The sequence below is a fragment of the Pinus tabuliformis genome, chromosome Q (genome assembly GCF_031772625.1).
Source record: "Pinus tabuliformis cultivar Carrire ecotype Pingquan chromosome Q, CPIR1, whole genome shotgun sequence".
Classification (NCBI taxonomy): domain Eukaryota; kingdom Viridiplantae; phylum Streptophyta; class Pinopsida; order Pinales; family Pinaceae; genus Pinus; species Pinus tabuliformis.
Window position 1 is genome coordinate 668,288,273 of NC_142296.1, and position 19,045 is coordinate 668,307,317.

General features: G+C 37.4%; 1 protein-coding gene across 1 annotated transcript in view; it reads left to right on the top strand.

Moving 5' to 3' along the window:
• The first annotated feature begins 537 nt into the window (after window positions 1-537).
• The window catches only part of LOC149221317 (uncharacterized), a 117,725-nt gene continuing 99,217 nt past the window's right edge, over window positions 538-19,045 (top strand). Inside the window, exons 1-3 of the mRNA XM_089387358.1 lie at window positions 538-1,073; window positions 1,811-5,984; window positions 6,501-6,580. Coding sequence (XP_089243484.1) covers window positions 538-1,073; window positions 1,811-5,984; window positions 6,501-6,580 — 4,790 coding nt within the window. The remainder of the gene's footprint in view (window positions 1,074-1,810; window positions 5,985-6,500; window positions 6,581-19,045) is intronic.

Consider the following 19,045-nt stretch of genomic DNA (forward strand, 5'->3'; position numbering starts at 1 on the left):
TGTGGAACAAATAGACTCCCAAATAGTTACCTTGTTAAAGACATACATATTATGAATTGGTTTTTGTTTTCATTTCACTTCATTTATGATCACTAGAATTTTCTGTTGATAGGGTGAGTATTAGAATAATGAGGTTTTTTATCTAGAGAAATATCTATATTAGAGTTACACTGAAAAAGGATCAAAAGTCCACCCTTAGTGTTTGTCTTCAAATTGAATTGGTCTCATTCCATAAAAAAGAGTGTTTTTGTTGGATTAATATCGATCTAAATATGGTGAGAACTCTGAATACTCGATCGCGCGCTCCTCGCCATGGCCGCGCCCTGAGCCCCTCCTGCCTCCCCGTGCCTTGCAGCCTGGCTGCGAGGTCTGTCTGCGATCGGGCCTCCCGCCCCTGAGCCCGCCATCTCCCTCCCTCCCCCTTCCCCGTGTCTCCTCTCTCCCCCTCGCCTTTCCTGACCTCGACCCTGCCTCTCCTTGCTCCTGCGCCTAGCAGCTATTGCTGCTAGGTCGCCTGCCTCTGGCTGTTCCCTGACCATGGCGGCCTTGGGCCCTTCTGGACCGGATCAGGTCGATCTTATGAAATCTTTTGCCTCCCTCACCCAGGAGAACTCCTCGGAGAGGATCAGACCAGTTACTTCTCGCTTCGTCAAAAAAATGGATGAGATCCCAGAAATTCCGCTCCCCCCTGCCCTTCCCCGGAGAACGGCAGTTGCTCTAGCTGATAGAGGTTTGGTTGGTCAGTTCACAGGTTTATGGCCCTCCCCACGCACTGTTCAGCGATGGGTGGAAAGAAACTGGAACTCAATCGTGCAAGGCAAGATAGCGATCCGCTTCTGCGGAAGAGGGTTTTTTACGTTCCTATTCGAAACAGTGGAAGACAGAAACCTAATCTTCCGGAACGGCCCATATTTCATGGATACTAGAGGCCTTTACCTGAACAGATGGACACCGGATTTTGACCCGGAGATGGATGTCCCCAATGCAGTTCCCGTCTGGGTCCGGCTCCCGCATCTCCCTCTACATTGCTGGGGAGATGAATCAGTGAAGGCAATTGGAAACGGAATAGGGAAGTATATTGACAGATCGGAACCAAAGGAGAACATGCACGCATGCGCAAGAATCTGTGTAGAAGTGGACCTCGGGAAGGGACTACCAGAAGCCATCAAGCTCAGAGTTGACCAATGGACGCACCTTCAGCAAGTCGATTACGAACAGCTCCCCTTCAAGTGCAAGGTATGTCACGAGTATGCACATTTTGCCAATAGATGTAGTAAAGCAAATGCAAATGTTTCTGATTCTAACCCTGAAACAACAGAGGAAGCCTGGGAAATCGTCAAAAAGAAGAGGCCCAACCCTCCTAAAGGAAAACTCATCAACCCTACAGCCCCCCCTCTCCCCCCTTCTCCGTCAAGGCCGACCATGCCCGCATCCTCCAACCCATTTGAAACCTTATCAGAAGCTGACCCTCCTTCCCCCCCCCCCTCCCCTAGAGTCCCTCCTGTCACCCCCGCCTCCCCCCCGCCTTCCTCCCCCCCTCCCTCCTCCCCCCCACACACTATAGAGAGAATATTAACCCGGAACAAGTCTAAGGAAAGCAACACTTCCGTAGAACCACCAAGGAAAGTCGGAAGGAAAACAAATAAGGAAGTAAGGGATGAGGCGGCAGCAAAAGAAATGACAACAGGGATTCAACAGCCAATGGATACTTATCTGGATAAGATGAAAGGAAATGGCGAGAAAGGGAAAGAGAAAGGAGGTCCTCAAAACAAATTATTTAAGTAATGAATCTGGTCTCTTGGAATTGTAGGGGGATGGGCTCCTCCCTCAAAGTCAACGCAGTCCGTGACCTTCTTAAATCAGAACACCCAGACATCCTCCTCCTCCAGGAGACCAAAATTAATGAACAGGACTTCAAAAACTACCTAAAGAATAACAGAACTTATGAAGGAATAGCAGTTAGCGCAGCTGGTGCCTCAGGGGGCATAGGGACCATTTGGAACAAACAAAAATGGAAATTGTTAAATAAAAAACAAAGCAGCTGGTGGATCCGCTCAGATATTCAAAACATAACAGAGACAGAAGAATATACTATCTATAATGTCTACGCCCCCCCACACTATCGAGACAAGGATGCCTGTTGGAAGTCAATTGCAGCAGACCTCCAAGAAACTCAAGGACGGAACCTTTTTCTAGGGGGAGACCTAAATTTAATAAGGAATGCTGATGAAAAGATGGGGGGAAACTTCCTGGCTGATCCCTCTAGGGATGCCATTGAGGAAATCATTCTAAATCACAATTTAGTGGACTTCCCTCCTCAGAATGGGAGATTCACCTGGTCCAACAAGAGAGCAGGTAGAAACAATATTAAGGAAAGACTGGATCGAATTCTCGTTCAAGACAGAATAGTGGTTAAATTTGCATGCATCAAAAGCCTCATTATCCAAGGGAGCTTCTCAGACCATAAGCCTGTAGCACTTAAATTGGATAAAGGAGAAAATCTGGGTCCGCTACCATTCAGATACAACAAAGCGTGGGAGGAACAGGAAGATTTCCGAACTCTGATTAAAGAACATTGGTCAACAGAGATCAGAGGGTCCCCGCACTATGTCTGGGAATCCAAAATAAAGATTCTGCGTTGGGCCATCAAACAGTGGGTCAAAACCAAGGTAATAGAAGAAAATCGAAACAAATCTGCACTCCAAGCCAAACTCATGCAGTGGGATCAAGGGAAAGACAGCAGACAAGACACGGAAGAGGAGCAGATCCAAGAGATGGAACTCCAAAAGGAACTGTACAAGCTGAACAGAAAAGAGGAAGAGGAACAAAGACAAAAGTCAAGATGTCTATGGCTCAAGTCGGGAGATAGGAACACCTCCTTTTTCCACAACAACTTGAAAATCAGGAGAGCAGGTAATAATATAGATAAAATTTCTGTTGATGGAGTAGAAATAAAAGAGCAAAAGGAAATCATGGAGGCTGCGTCTGCTCATTTCCAAGATCTCCTCACCGCGGGCCAGCAAAGCAGTGATGGCATGGAAATTCTTGACACGATGGAATGTAAAACCTCTGAAGATCAAAATTCTGAGCTGGACAAGGAAATTACTGAGGAAGAGATCGAGCAAACAATGCGCAATATGGCCTCAGACAAGGCCCCGGGACCCGATGGTTTCACTGTGGACTTCTACAAGACACACTGGGACACCATCAAAAAGGATTACATCAGAGTTGTTAGAAATTTCTTCCAAAGATGCAAGATGGGCAGTGGAATAAAATCCTCCTTCCTTGCCTTAATTCCTAAAGATCCCAACCCTCTCTCCTTTAATCGTTTCCGTCCTATCTCCCTCTGCAACATCTCCTACAAAATAGTAACTAAGATCCTTGCTAACAGGCTCAAATCCATCCTTCCTACCCTTATCTCTGAGAACCAAGGGGGCTTTGTCCCGAAGAGACAAATTGCTGACAATGTAATTCTCATCCAGGAGGCAATTCAAAGTAGCACCACTAGGAATGAAAAGGGTATGATAATGAAGTTGGACATGGCCAATGCTTTTGACCGAGTAAATCACTCTTTCCTCCAGGCAGTCCTTAAAAAGATGGGAATATCAGAGCTCTTTATAAGCAGGGTCCGGGAGTGCATTTCGGGCAATTGGACCGCCCCCCTCATAAATGGAAGGCCCAGCAAAGCTTTTAAAAGCTCTAGGGGCCTGAGGCAAGGGTGCCCGCTCTCTCCTTTCCTCTACATTCTTATGGCGGAAGCTCTTAGTTCGAAGCTGGAAAATCTGAGGAAGAAAAGAGAAATAACAGGGATTGAAATTGTCAGAGGATCGAAAGGTATCAATCATTCTCTGTTTGCGGATGACACCCTTCTCATAGGAGGTGCATCTAGCATAATGGCGAGGAGATTTAAAAAAGTCTTGGACCTCTTTCTTCTTGCCTCAGGAGGCAAACTCAACAATAACAAATGCATGTTGTATGCCTGGAACATCCCTAACCATATCTTACAGCGCATATCCCTCATCATGGAAATTCCAGCGCAGCTGAATTGGAACCATTTCATGTATCTGGGGCTCCCACTGGCTAAAGAGAAAATCAATTCAGGGATTTGGGTCAAGATTATTGAAAAGCTCAGAGGCAAATTGCAAAGTTGGGGAGTGCACTGGTTGAATTTAGCAGGCAGATCGATTTTGATCAAGTCAGTCCTCGCCTCTCTTCCCATATATCAGTTCGCTATCGCTCTTGCTCCGGCAAGCATTCACAATCATATGGAGTTGATAATTCGGAGTTTTCTGTGGCAAGGTGGTAAGCAGAATACCAAGAAGTTCAGTTTGGTAAAGTGGGATAAGGTGATCCTTCCGGTGGAAAAGGGTGGGCTAGGAATAAGGGTTCCTAGGTTAGCAAATCTAGCATTGGGCTTCAAGTTGATCTGGAGGATTTTAAATGAAAAAGGGGCTTGGTGGACTTCCATAATGAAGAAAAAATACCTAAATGGCCCAAACAGCAATATCCTAACAGAAAACATCATAGAAAGGCAAGGCACTCCAACTTGGAACCTTATCAAGAAAACGATCCCCCTTTGCAAGCCGTTCATCTCTAGAGCTCCGGGGAATGGCAAAGAAATAAGCATCTGGAAAGATAGAATAATGGGGTCTCAGGCCAGAGAAATCCTCCATCACATGGTCCCCCTTCAAAGATGGATGGCTGATTCGAATTTCAACTCTCTCTCTGATATCTCTCTATGGGATCATGATAGCTGGGCTGGCTGGTTCCTCCCCAATCTCCCTCTAAATTTAGTCAAGCTCTGGGATGAGCTCAAAAGCTCCCTCAGTGGTTCAGCACCCACCAGCAGAAGGGATGAAGACAAGTTCGTTTGGGACCCAAATGGGGGCAATTACTCAGTTAAAGAAGGATACAAAGCTCTCCAAGACATCTCTGTGGTAAACAATTGGCCCCTGTACAAAGCTGCATGGCGCCCTGAATGCCCCCCAAAGGTCAAATTATTCAATTGGACCCTTCTCCACGGCAAAATTCTAACTGCTGAGAACCTCAGGAAGCGAGGTATCCAGGGGCCATCTATGTGTTGTCTTTGCAGGTCAGCAGAAGAATCCATAACTCATCTCTTTGTTGAGTGCCCGACATCTAAAGCTTGTTGGTACCTTCTCTCTGGCGCTATCTCTTCAGAAGCCCTCCCTCCTCAGATCTCGACCCTCCATAAAAACTGGGACAAAAGACTCTATCAACCCAAAAAAGGTAACCACATAGTGCATAGGATCTGGAACAGCATCCCTGCAAATCTGAGTTGGCAAATATGGATTGCACGTAACAAATGCATCTTCAACAACCAAAAGCCTTCCATTACAGGTATCGTGGCTAAATCCATTGCCCTCATTGCAGAGTCTTTCGAAGCATCAGGAGTTTCTGAGAAAGACCTGGAGGTCGAGGATGAAAGGCTCAAGGACTGGCTGGGAAAATTCAACCTTACTCCAAGACCTTTTGTAGGCAACAGAGAGAGGAATGGCAATCAGAATTGGAAGCTCCGCGGCACCGAAGAAGAAATTAGTACCTGGATCAGGAAACAAAAAAGGCCTACCCTGTATTTTGATGGAGCCTCAAAAAAGAACCCAGGCCAAGCTGGGGCTGGTGGGATCATTAAGGATGAGCAGGGGAACACTATGGTCTCCTTTGAATGGGGCTTAGGCCAAATGTCTAACAACAAAGCCGAGGCCTATAGCCTCCTTCTGGGCTCTCTCATTGCAAAGAGCAAAGGCCTTCAGAATCTGCTCATCTTAGGAGATTCAGCTATTATAATAGCTGCCATGAATTCAGGTAGAGACTTCAAACAATTGGCCCTTAACAACATTAAGAATCGAATCATGGAGAACGTCAGAGTGTTAGGAGAAGTCAATTTTAATCATATCCTCAGGAATTTCAACAAGGAGGCTGACCAGCAAGCTAACCAAGCGGTCAGAAGGAGGATCGGCCAGGTCAGAGAAAACAATTCATTCTATGCCAAGGAAATCCCGTGAGCACAAGCCAGCCGTCGTTCCATACCAAGGGAGTAGTCAACTCAGACATCAGAGCCACCTTGTCGCATCTCTCTGCATTTTCCGGCTCAATGATGGAGCATCTCAACCTCGGGCATCTAAACCCCTCAGCGTCCGAACTGCCCGCGTGACTCCTTGTCCTTCCAAGGCCGGCTCTCTGGGCGTATACAGCAAAGTCCATACCTCTTGCAATCAGTATGTCAAAATGGTAATCATGGAAACTGATCGTTTTCACTCTATTTTTGAGCACTCTCAGATCCGATCCATCAGCGCGCAGAACCTTCCGTCACCTATAAACAGTGGGCAGCTCCATAACATTTCCTCTGTCAGCGATCGATCTTCTACAGCAAGTTCCTGGTGCACTTGGGTAGCACACTTCTCCTCAAGGATCCTCACCGGTCCTGAGCCTGTGGTAAGAAACTTTCAGTTATATGTGAATTCGTTTTTTTCTAACAGTCGCTCTTGCTCCCCAAGCAGAGATTGCCAGAAGACCGAAAGGCCCCTTCGCCTCCTCTCAAATTCGCAGCTCCTCTGCGGTCTCGCGCTCTTCAAGGCGGACTCTGATTCCCTCTTCAAAAGCACGCTCTCCCTTCTCTTCCCTCAGGTTACTCCAATGGCGGGTCAGCAAGGCCAGACCTCCAACCAGGCCCAGACCAAAGACCCAATGAGGAACATCTTCAACAACAAAGAATGTAATATGTGTAAGGCACATACTGTGATGATTAACAACCTTATAGCTCAGGTTAAAGAACTAACAGAAGACTATCATGCTGATAGAAACTCCAAAAGAAAGAAATTGGAAAAAAGAAAAAGGGACATTGAAGATCTTAAAGACCGCTGCATCCACATGGAGGCGGTTATTGATCATCTGCGCACTCTCACTGAGAGCCAACATGCAGAAAACTCGACTAGAGCCAGCGTTCGAAAGGAAGACTCGGTCACTGCTCATTATCCTTGATCTTATGCATTACAAATTTGCCTGGTTAGGTGGTTCTTATGTAAGGCAGTATTGCCGTTTGTCTACCGTTTTGTGTTCAATCAAAAGAAACTTTGAGGACTATGGGTCTGCGTACCCGGTTTTGTACCTCAGTGCTTACTCTTTTCCTCGCCATGTACTAGATCTTACTTCAGAAAGTTTTTCTAATATATGAGTAGCCGACATTGTAAAAAAAAAAAAATATCGATCTAAATATGAAATATATCCCATTCTTCATTCCTGTTATGGAGCCCTAAACCTACAAAATCTAAAAAATTGTGCCATCAAGTCTCCTTTGATGTAGTAATCAAACTATGTAGAGAAATCGACACGCCTCAATTGGGGAAGACATATAAAATTAATTTCATACATTTATTATAATAAAAGGCTTTTGATTGCATGCATAGAATATGTGTGTGTGTGTGTTTTCGTGGAAAATATGGGTAGATTGACTCAAAGGGATCACAACCCTCCAATCAAACTAATCAGAGCTTAACCCTAAGGGCATAGAGGAGAATTGACCCCCTAACCTCCCAACATAAAGGTGCTTTAGCAACGAGCACTCAACCAATTGAGCTAACCCTCTAGGCTACACGTGTAGAATGTGTTAAAAATGTGAAAATATAATATTTGAATATACGTATATATGTTGGAGCCAAAATAGAGTAGATAACACTAAAAACAACAAACACAAAAAATAAAAATAAAACTAAAAAAAAGATACAATTTAACCCTCCCAAGAACTTTTGAAGGAGTTAAATTCCCTTCCTTAAAATATAAAACACTGGGTCCTTTTATTACTAATAATTTATTTTCATGTGCATTTGTTCATTAATTACTCTAAACACAATAATAAAAAGATATAAATTCTTTTCAACTCAATACTTCATAATGGAAATATAAATAATGTCCTTCACTTATAAGCAATTTGGTGTAAATAAACAAATAATTAAGCTAACTTAGTAACCTACAACATTGAAATACCATCGTTATTATACAAACATTTATAACACCAAATAACATAATTAAATACATAATATATAATATCATTCACATAAATTGGTGTAAATAAACAAATAATTAAGCCAACTTAGTAACCTACAACATTGAAATACCATTGTTATTATACAAACATTTATAACACCAAATAACATAATTAAATACATAATATATAATATCATTCACATAAAAGTGGTATAAGTATCCTATTTTTCACAAATTCAACATGATGATAACTAGATTTAACCATCACATTTTTTTAGAAAATAAAGAAAAAATAAATCCATAACTTTGAAGTTTGATATAACAATAATGGCTCTATATGGAGAAATTAATAAATAGTCAAACTAGTGAATAATTCTTAAACTAATAAAGTAGGTTTAATAGCAAAGGTATAAGCATATGCAAAATTGATTTAACAAAAAAGGAAATTGATGAACGGTTGAGAAATTTAACCATCAAATCTTGTATATAATTAGAATTAGATAGTGTAACAAAAATTCATTTTATTGAATATTAATACGAAGGTGAAGTTGATTAGGTATCTCAATTTTCCATCTATGTTTTCAGAAGAAAGGGGACTTTAAAGTTGTTTTTACGGCCTAATTCCAATAACATAACATGGATTTGAAATTGACATTCACCATTTTTATAACTATCAAGCCTCTTAACCCAAAGAAATTAAGGTTTAATAGAAAATTATAAGCATATGCAAAATTGATTTTAAAAAATAGGAAATTGATTAATGGTTGAGAAAATTAACCATGAAATCTAATATATAATTAGAATTAGACAACGAAACCCTAATTCATTTGATTGGATATTAATATGAAGGTGAAGTTGCTTAGGTATCTCAATCTTCCATCCATGTTTTTAGAATAAAGGGCACTTTAAAGTTGTTTTTACCGATTTAATAGTGAATGGATGATAGTTGAGCGTAAATTCATATATATAAACTCATTTAACAATAATATTTATGGGATAATCTAATTTTATAAAAACAAAATAAATTTTAAAATTATTATAGAGTTTCATAGTTATGGAAAAATAAGGAAATCTAATTGTGGAATGATTTTATTAGTTATTTTGACTTGATAATTATTGATTGTAAGTTTCAAAACCCATGCCAAAATGAGGGGTTGATATCTAAATTAACTTGTAGGGGAATTGGCTAATTGTTCTAATTTGATGAAAATATAAAGGTTATTTAGTCTTGTAAAACTTCAAATACCAAGGCTTTGTTAGTGCATACAAGTGGAGGAGTTGCATAATTTTAAAACATTAGGATCATTGGAGGAGTTGGAAAGATACAAATGGTCGACGGTGGAGAGTATAAGGCTTCAAAAATGTGTTATTGATCGTGATGAGTTAAAGAACCTTGATACCTCTTAATGACCCACTTTGAAAACTTGTTATTTTTGGAGAGCCTTTCTATAGGTGTTGGACATTTGAGATAATTTAGGATTCCTTATACCTCTCAATGGATCAAGATGAAGGGCATAGGGTGGTCACGCTATTGTCAAAGCTTCAAATACTAAAGGTTAGGGGTTTCCTTTTGTTAGAAAAGTTGTCAAGTATTGAACATGTGATGTCATTGGAAAGCCTTAATTCCTTTCAATGTGCAAATCCAAAGCTTCAAATACTAAGTGTAGGAAACATCTCCAAGTCAGAATAGTTGCTAGGTGTTGAACATATGAAGTCATTAGAGGAGTTGTGGACATATGCATGTGTAAATTTAAAGAACATACAAGAGTCGGGGTTGGGAAAAAGATTCAACTACTAAATGTTGGTAATTGTAATGAGTTAGAAGTGTTGCACAATGTTGAATATTTGAAGTTATTTGAGGTGTTTCACACAACCAATTGTGTGATGCTAAAAAACAAAGGGAGCTAGCACAACTAACTATGATTCATTCACTAAACATTTTGAATGCTCTAAACTTAAAAGACTTGTTTAGTGTTGGACCTTTGAGGTTGTTAATGGGACTTTATGTTCATAAATTTCCCAGATTATAGTGGGAGGGGAATAATGGAGTAGTTGTACGCATGATTAAAGGAAGGCTTCCTAGAATGAAAAACACTCCTAGGCTATAATGATCACTATAGACTACAAATATCACTATTTTATAGGCCTTCAAAGGTTCCATTAATCTAGATAATAATTTTTCTTATCTTTTTTTGGAGCATGAGAGGAAAAAGTTAAAGCTCACTTCAATGAAAGGCATTACAGCTGTATGCTTTGCTAGTTATTGCATTATATTGAAGTACACTGGCCTTGGAGGCATGGGTGGTGTAATTTCTATTTTCATAAGTTGTGGACTCCCTCTCTCACATATTTCAATAAACAATCCAAACACTTTTTTTCTATTAGTAGCATTTGGTTGTAGAATTTTGTTTATGATTAATAGATGGATAAGGTAGTGCATTTTCAAGTGTAAAGTGGTGATTAAGGAATATAGAAGTTGATTCCTTGGAGTGGTATATAAGCTACTTGCAACATTTTCAATCAATCCCAACCTTGAAGAATCCGTAGTGAAAAATGCTTTGGGATGTTAATATTTGGAAATTTAGTGGAAGATAAAGTACTACCCAACATGCCCTTAACAAAAGATGGAGCTAGGAGTGCTACTTCATAACTATTAGCTATATAGTATCATTGTAATCTCTACTTACTATTATTGAACCCACCAAAAATAAATAAGATGGATGCATTTCAATTCAATCAAAGCATCTAAGCAAATTAAAAGAGAAAATGGATGTAGAATCAAGAGATCTTGAGGTTGGCTAGAGTGGAAGCACATGGACATGAACAAATTGAGGCTAGTTGGAAAAGAAAAACATGGATAAGAACTACTTAAGGAAAAATAATACACATGCTAAGTTCTTGTTAAGGAAATCCCATATATCCTACACTAATAGTCAACATGCAAGGAGTGCTATGGAAAGAGAATAAACACACAAGTAGGTTAGTTTTGCATAGTGTTTTTACATATTATTAGTGGTAAGTCTCTCAAAAACCATGGTAAAATAACATCAAAATCTTATAGATTTGTCAAGAAGATGTTGATATTAATTCTTTGCATGTGTAAATGGTGATATGCACATAATGCCTACAATGGAAGCTCCTCATGTTATGTAAAATGAAAAGGGTAAACTAATAATATGTTCAACATCAACCAATTGGCAATAGCTACATATTGTTGGATTAATAAGTCAATGTTATGGTTATGCAAGCTTTCTAGTTTTTAAAGCTTAAAAGTAGGTTTTATAAGAAATTTTTTGAATAATTGTTTTCAATAATTCAAACTAAAGCCATTGAAAATTTGCATGCTCTAGTTTTGTCAACATAAGGTTAAGTTTTAAAAGAGAAATGTGGAGTGAATTAAAAAAAATGAACTAAATGGAAGGAAAACACAGGTTTGAGAAGAATTATGTTCCATAAAATTTCAAAAACTTAAACTAATAGAAACAAAAAAAAATGTATTATTTAGTTTTGTCAACAAAAACAAAGATTTTATAGGAAAAAATGTCAATAAAAACTTGCAGCAATCACATTCCCTATATGCACATTTCAAAAGAAAATGTCAAATACATTTTCAGGCCTTTAAACTAAAAGGAACAAAAACTTCCAATCTCTTATGTATTCTAACCATACAAATAGGATTTAGGAAAGGAGCATGTTAGTAAAGTATCATTCTTTCATCTTATCTCAACATAAGCCTTAATTTTAAAATAAAATTAGTGGTACAAAATTTCAAGAATTTAATATTAAACTAAGAAGAAATATCTCCACAATAACATTAAATTTCAAAAAATAATGTGAAAGGCCATGTACTCATTAAATTGGATCAATTCCAACTTTTAAGAGGAAAGTTTTATTGTATTATTAGACATAGCATGGCTCACCTACCCAATTTGGTGGTTGGTCAAATTAGTGAATGGGAAATAAGGATAGAGGGATCAATTCATTAGTTTGGAGTGAGTTAGAGGAGCTTCTTAAAAAAAATATTGGAGATGGTCACACTAGAATGGAAATTCTAGTTCTAAGCAAGTCGGTTTGAATGAAATGAGATGTCATAGAAATTGGTGTTCTGATAACTTTTGGTGGTGGGTTGTTGAATCCTATGTTGAAGTAGGTGTCATAATTTCAATTCCCCCATTATTGGACATTTGAAATCCATATGATTGAGATTTCTTTTTTTATTTCTCTTTTTTTAATAGGAATGAGTGCATTCCACTTACTGGAATTGGTAACTTCGTACATATGGTTGCCAATATTTCACCAAGTAGAACAACTTTTTTCATAAATTCTGCAAGAGCCAGCTTACAATGTGTCTCTGGAGACTTGAACCCACATAGCTAAGGACATGAAATGCATGCCATACCATTGGAGATAAGTTCCTTTGCCATTTCTTATTTTGATTGTTATTAGCATACATGTTTCATTATTGTTGAACATAAGGTAACTTAGACTTTAAACCAAAATATGTTGTCTTGATTAAATAATGTGAATGTTCATGGGTTGATAGATCAAAGAAGTTCAATAATAAGCTCTATAAAAAACCTTACTTTAAAAGAGTGGATGTAGGACGTGAATTAGAGTCATTAGGAAAAACAATAAGGACTAAATGCTTTAGAAAAACATTATGAATATGCAATAAAAAAAAACCTAACTGAATTGGCAAGTGGCCCTATTTGGGTGGATTAATTAGTCCCAACTCTCCCCTCAATGCTCATGAGAGGTGTTTTCTGTTGACACTCATAATATGCCTTTTCAATGTTTTTGACTCACATACAAGAGACTATTGGGCTTATTGCTTCAATTCTTACTTGTGGTAATCACTTAATCCATTTTTCGATGGAATCTAATATTTTTTCTTGTTGATCTATTACACTTTTCAATTCCAAGGAGAAGCCTTGAACTCATAACTTACATCATTGTCACTAATTCCTACCTATCGGTTGTTACCCAACCTTGATTTATGATTGATATAATATTTCATTATTAACTAAAGAAATAAGGATTATGAGCTTGAGCCACTATGAGATTGACTCTTCGAGGCAAACATTTGAGAATGAGATTGACTCTTCCATAACGTTACATCGCCTGGCCTATGCCATGTGATTTGCATCGAGGCTAATTGATATTTGAGACGACCAGTAAATTTAATATGCAGAAGCCACCTACATGTTTCATTTGAAAAAAAAATGAGGAGCATTGAATTCATTCCAAAAGTGTAAATACACATTAAAAAATAGATACGAGTAGTGAATTCCAAACGTGTATACGCGTTATTTACTTCAATTAAATTTGTGACGACAAGTGAATTTATGCGAAGGGACGTGCTTATATCTCGATGCTCAGCTGTCAATTCCCGATATCGTGCATATCATTGTTCAAATGGTGTAAGTATTCATTATTTATTTAAAAAGATTGAGGCGAGAAGTGAATTTATTGTTGAAGTGAACTCAGATTACCATTACTACTGAAGTGAACTCAGATCTGGATTTAGATTTTGTGAATAGACACAAATCATGGATGGATTATATTCATTTTGTGTCTATTTTAATCTATCATTCAAATTAGCTTTCCCAGATAACATTGGAATTTGAAATATTTAATGGAATTAAAGTACAACGAAACACGATTAGAGAATAAAAAAAATTGAAAATTTTAATGAGTTGAAGTACAATATAAGATAGCATTTGTCTGTCAAATTTTTCTTTACTCATAATCTTCTGGCCAAGTCTAGTAGGATGCGATTTGTTCGATTTGAGATTTCTTTTCTCAGAAAACATTTATTGTTTCATTAAATGGACTTACAACTCTCCAACAAACTCTTCTTGGTGATTTCTTTTCCCATAAAACATTTATTGTTTCATTAAATTGATTTACAACACTCCAACAAACTCTTCTTGGATGACTAATGTATGCATGTACAAATCATGAACAATATCCAATATGCCCTGCCTACACAATAAACTCAACGAACATTATCAACAATAGTTAGACAAAATTAAATTTTATCCAAAAATCTGAAATCAATTTCACCGAGAAATCTGAAATCAATTTAATTGTGAAGTCTTATTTGTGGAAATCTAGGGTTCTGATGGTAAGAGATTGTCCTACTCACTCCAACTCACAGTATGTAACGAAGACAATCTAGCAGAAGTACAAAGAGTTGAACAAAATTATGAAATAAATATTTAAATTTACTTATTTAATTTTTTATGAATTTAATTGGCTCCTCTGCGCATTATTAAATAAATATTTAGATTTATTTATTTTAATTTTTATAAGTTTAATTGGCTCCTCTGCGGTTTAATAGTTCAACTTTTTTTTTCACCAAGTTTTTTTTTTTAATAATCCTCACACAATGAATAAAATAAATTATATAGAATGCAACCACTATTTTTTTATATAAATAAACTTTTACCCTAATTCAAAATTTAAGTAAATCAAAATTTAAAACTGATAAAACAAATCACTGAATTTTAAATTTTTTATGTATATATAAACGAATTAAAAATAATATATATATATATATATATAAAACACTCTTGATTTATTACCCTAACCGCTTATCCTCTCCTGCATCACATATAACACTCTTGATTTATTACCCTAACATATTATCCTCTCCTGCCTCGCATAGGAGAGCTTTTCGTTCCCACAATTGTAAATTCTACGTTCATCCCATTGAGACATACCCTAGAGTCAATTTTCCTTAATTAAAAAAACTTAACATCCTTGTTATATTTTATGTTAAATGCATGTGAACGGGTAGATAGGTTTACGCGATGACAAAATGCATATTTTCCTTAATTGTACATAGTATATAAATACACTTACGATTTTTCCTTAATTCAACATAGTATTTAAGCATATATATGGTTTTGTAAATCATTCTTAACATGTTTTGGTGTGCAACATGTGTTAAGTGGGCTCCACTTGCTACTGAGCTTAGAAAATCACATCTTGGCCCTGACCAACCATATTGCCATTTGTATCCAATATACATGATTTTTTATGTGTCTTATGATGCAAATCCGGAGTTAGTGAATATTTTTTTGGAAAGATTTTGTTAGCAAAGATTAATAAAATCTATTTTATTTATCTTATACATTAAAAGACATCTAATTTTATAACTTTAAAATCCAATAATCAAAACAAGCGACAGGGAACGCTAGCTATGCGGCATTGTTATAAGATGCTTTCCAACGTGTTAAGGAGAGAAAATACACTGTTTTTTAATATAAGAGGGTGAATTATGCATAGTGTAAATATAAAAAAAATGGCCTTAGCACGACGCAAGCCACAAATTTATGACCCCACTTACCTATACACATGTGTTGAAGTGGCTTGAATTTCTAGGCTCTTTCTTAATTGAGCCCTACCCTCATGGTGGAATTCTAAATGTTGCTAATACACAACCATAATATAATTATTAGGCACTTGATACATTAACTCTTATATACATCCATTTCAATATTGACCCATTATTTATGTTCTTGAATGCATATAAAAAGTTAAAGCAGGTTGTGCTACTAGTTGCACCGAGAGGCGCATTCTACAACTTAGTATGACCTCGATGTGTAAGTATGTCAAGTCCTAAAAAATGATAAAAATATTTTTTTCTAATGCCAGCCAAAACATTCAGTTGAATCTTAATGTGTTTAATAGCTCTTTTATCATATACGTGAATTTGAATGGATCATAAATTTACTTTTAACAAAAAAAAATACGATATTAAAGTTCCAAATCAGGTAAAATTTTAAACATCTTTACTCTTTAATCAAGTCAATACCATTTCTTAAATCAAAAGAAAAAAGGTTAATTCAACACAAAGAATAAAAAATTCTACTCCAAAATCTTTTAATACTTATTTTAATTAAATATTTGTAAAATGAATCTTTAAAGGGAAAACCAATATATATTAATTTGATGTAGTTTTATTATAAATTTTGTTATCTTGCTATGTAAAAAAATCATTAAATCTAATATTGATATTAAAAGATTAATATTAATATTAACATTAAATTTTATATTAATAATAATATTATTAAATTTAATGACTTTGGAGTAATACAATATTAAATTTAATATAATATTCATTTTGTTATATTATAATATATATTAATATAACATGATATATAATTAATTATAGATATATATGGAGTGAAGAACAAAGACATAGAGTGATAGAGGTGTAGAGATACAGGGACTGACAAGAGAGAGATGAGATATAATGAAGGAGAGGGGAGAGGAGTAATGAAGAGAGAGAAAAAGAGAGGAGGGAGAGAAGGGTAAGAGAGAGAGGGAGACACAAAGATGGAGGGGAGAGAGAGGAGGAGAGAGGGAGAGTGATGATGACAAGGTTTGAAGGTAGAGAGAGAGAGAGAGAGAGAGAGAGAGAGAGAGAGAGAGATGGGGGGAGAGAGAAGGAGGTAGGAAAAAAGGGAGAGAGGGGAAGGACTAGAGAGAGGACTTGAGAGGGAAGGAATGAGAGACGGATTTGGAGGGGGGGAGAGGGAGTGAAAAATAACTACGTAGAGAAAGAAAAGTGGAAAGAGAGAGAGAGAGGAAGTGACAAGGTAGAGATGGAGAAAGAGTGTGTATGTTTTGGGGTGAGATAGAAAGACAAAGAAGGAGAGATGGAAGGAATGGGGGAGAGAAGGAGAGAGGGAGGGAGATAGTGACTTAGTTGGAGGGTGGAGAGAGAGATAGAGAGAGAGGGAGTGACAAGATAGAGATGGAGAAAGAGTGTGTATGTTTTCGGGTGAGATAGAAAGACAAAGAAGGAGAGATGGAAGGAATGGGGGAGAGAAGGAGAGAGGGAGGGAGATAGTGACTTAGTTGGAGGGTGGAGAGAGAGGGAGAGAGAGAGAGGAAGGAAGAGAGAGATAATGTGAGAGAGAGAAGGAGAGAGGGAAGGGGAGAGAGATGGAGGTAAGAAGAAAGAAATATAGAGAGAAAGGTGGAGAGAGAGAGGGGGAGTGATAAGGGAGATAGAGAGAAAGGGAGTAGGAGGAGAGAGGGAGAGAAGAGGAAGAGAGAGGGAGAGGGAGATGAAGATGGAGAGAGAGATAGATAGACATGGAGAAAAAGTGTGTATGTTTTGGGGGTGATATAGATAGACAAAGGAGAAGGAAAGGGAGATAGACATATAGATGGGCATTGAAGAGAGGGAAGAAGAGACATATAGAGAGAGGGATATAGGGAGGGAGAGATAGATAGATATGTAGAGAGAGAGCATGTGTGTTTGGGGCAGTGATTGTTATACAGAATTTATACCTACGGATAAGTACATCTTCCCTAAGTGGGTAGTTACACTTAGAACAACAGAAGTAAAGATGTTTAACCTTTTCCTACAATAGACAGATAAGATAAAGGAACCTACTTGTGATCCTTCGCTTCCTTTGATCTCCTTTGAATTGCTCCTGTCGCTCCCACTCAAACTGAATTCACTCAATTGGTACCTACCAACATAAATAGAAGACGACAACAATCAAAGCATATGATCTATCTACTGTAAACAAATGGAATCGACAACATTTGAACATACATTCATCATAGGTATAGACAAAAGTATTGGAAAAGGAACAAACATCTTTACATCTGTTGTTCTCAGGGTAACTACCCACTTAGGGAAGATGTACTTATCCGTAGGTATAAATTTTGTATAACAAAGTGGTGACCATACTGAGTAATGACCATCGTTCCTGGTAGTTTACCCTTATCATACTACATCCTAGTAGACTTTACTTGACTTCATTGATCCCTTTTCAGTCATTTTGAAGCTTTTTTGGTAAAAAAAGTGTGATTAAATGTCTGCTAATTGTGCTCTCTAGTATCAACGCAGTATTGTTCTTGACACAGTGCACTGCAGATTAGCCTTAGATTAGATACAGTGTTCTAAAATGCATTGCCTCCCACTCAGGGCTACGCTGATCCCTGTCAAGCCAAAAAACCCATCTTTTGCTTGATTTTTCCAAAGTTTCTTCTGATGTTATTTGCTGAAAGATCAATGTTTTCTATGGCTCTGAAATCAATTTTCATTTCCTTTCCTAGCCCTATTTTGACCTTGATTTTTTAGTGTTTCTTAAGATATTTCTTTATCATTATCAATTCATTGTCAAAGTTAGCTTACATTGATCAATCTTTTCTTTTCTAAAAAGAATTGTCGTAAAGTCTTCATTTCTTTGAAAAAGAAACTGTCATAAAGTCTTCATTTCTTGTGAAAAACATTGATTGATCGTTTGTGCATTTAGTTTCTTTATGTTCATATAAACATTAAAGGAATGAAAATAAAAACATGCATAATGCATCTTGAAGTTTGTGTGTGCTTGTAGGAATGGTATAGGGAAAGTTGCATTAGATGTTCTCTATGCTCTTTTTTTAGAGATTTTGATTGCTCTATCCCTTTTAGTTATGGTTTTCATTATTTAAATCAAATGAAAAGAATGTTTCTCATCATAGTTTCATTCTAGGAGTTTCAGAAACATCACGTGGTGAACCTAAAAGGCAAACTTTTAAACAAGATCAACTAAAATTTATCTCAATTAACCTAATGGAGGATCATAACTTAACGCATAACATTTAGAGTTCTAGGTTAGAGACGTGTTCCGTCGTCGTTAAACATAGCAGCTATCGCTAATGGTCTGCGATACATTCTGAGTATGATACCTCATTCCACATACGTAAGTATATCGCAACTCGTCCACATACTTTCGAGTATATCGGGTGGTATTATAGTACGAAAAGTATAAAGGAATGCTCTCACTGTGCGGTTTCGCATTAGACAATGCTAACACGGATTGGGCCTCCACGTACTTTCGGGTATATTTGGGAGGACTACATTAGGTTTCTATCCATCCATAGGTAACTGAGTCGACCGCCTTGTATACTGTGATACACCGAAAACAACATTCAGGGAGATTACTTGCACGTATGTTAAGTCCTTGGCTCCTCTGAGGCAGTATATTGTAGTTCACAGTTACTTGGTAATCCTTTTGCCTAGATTATC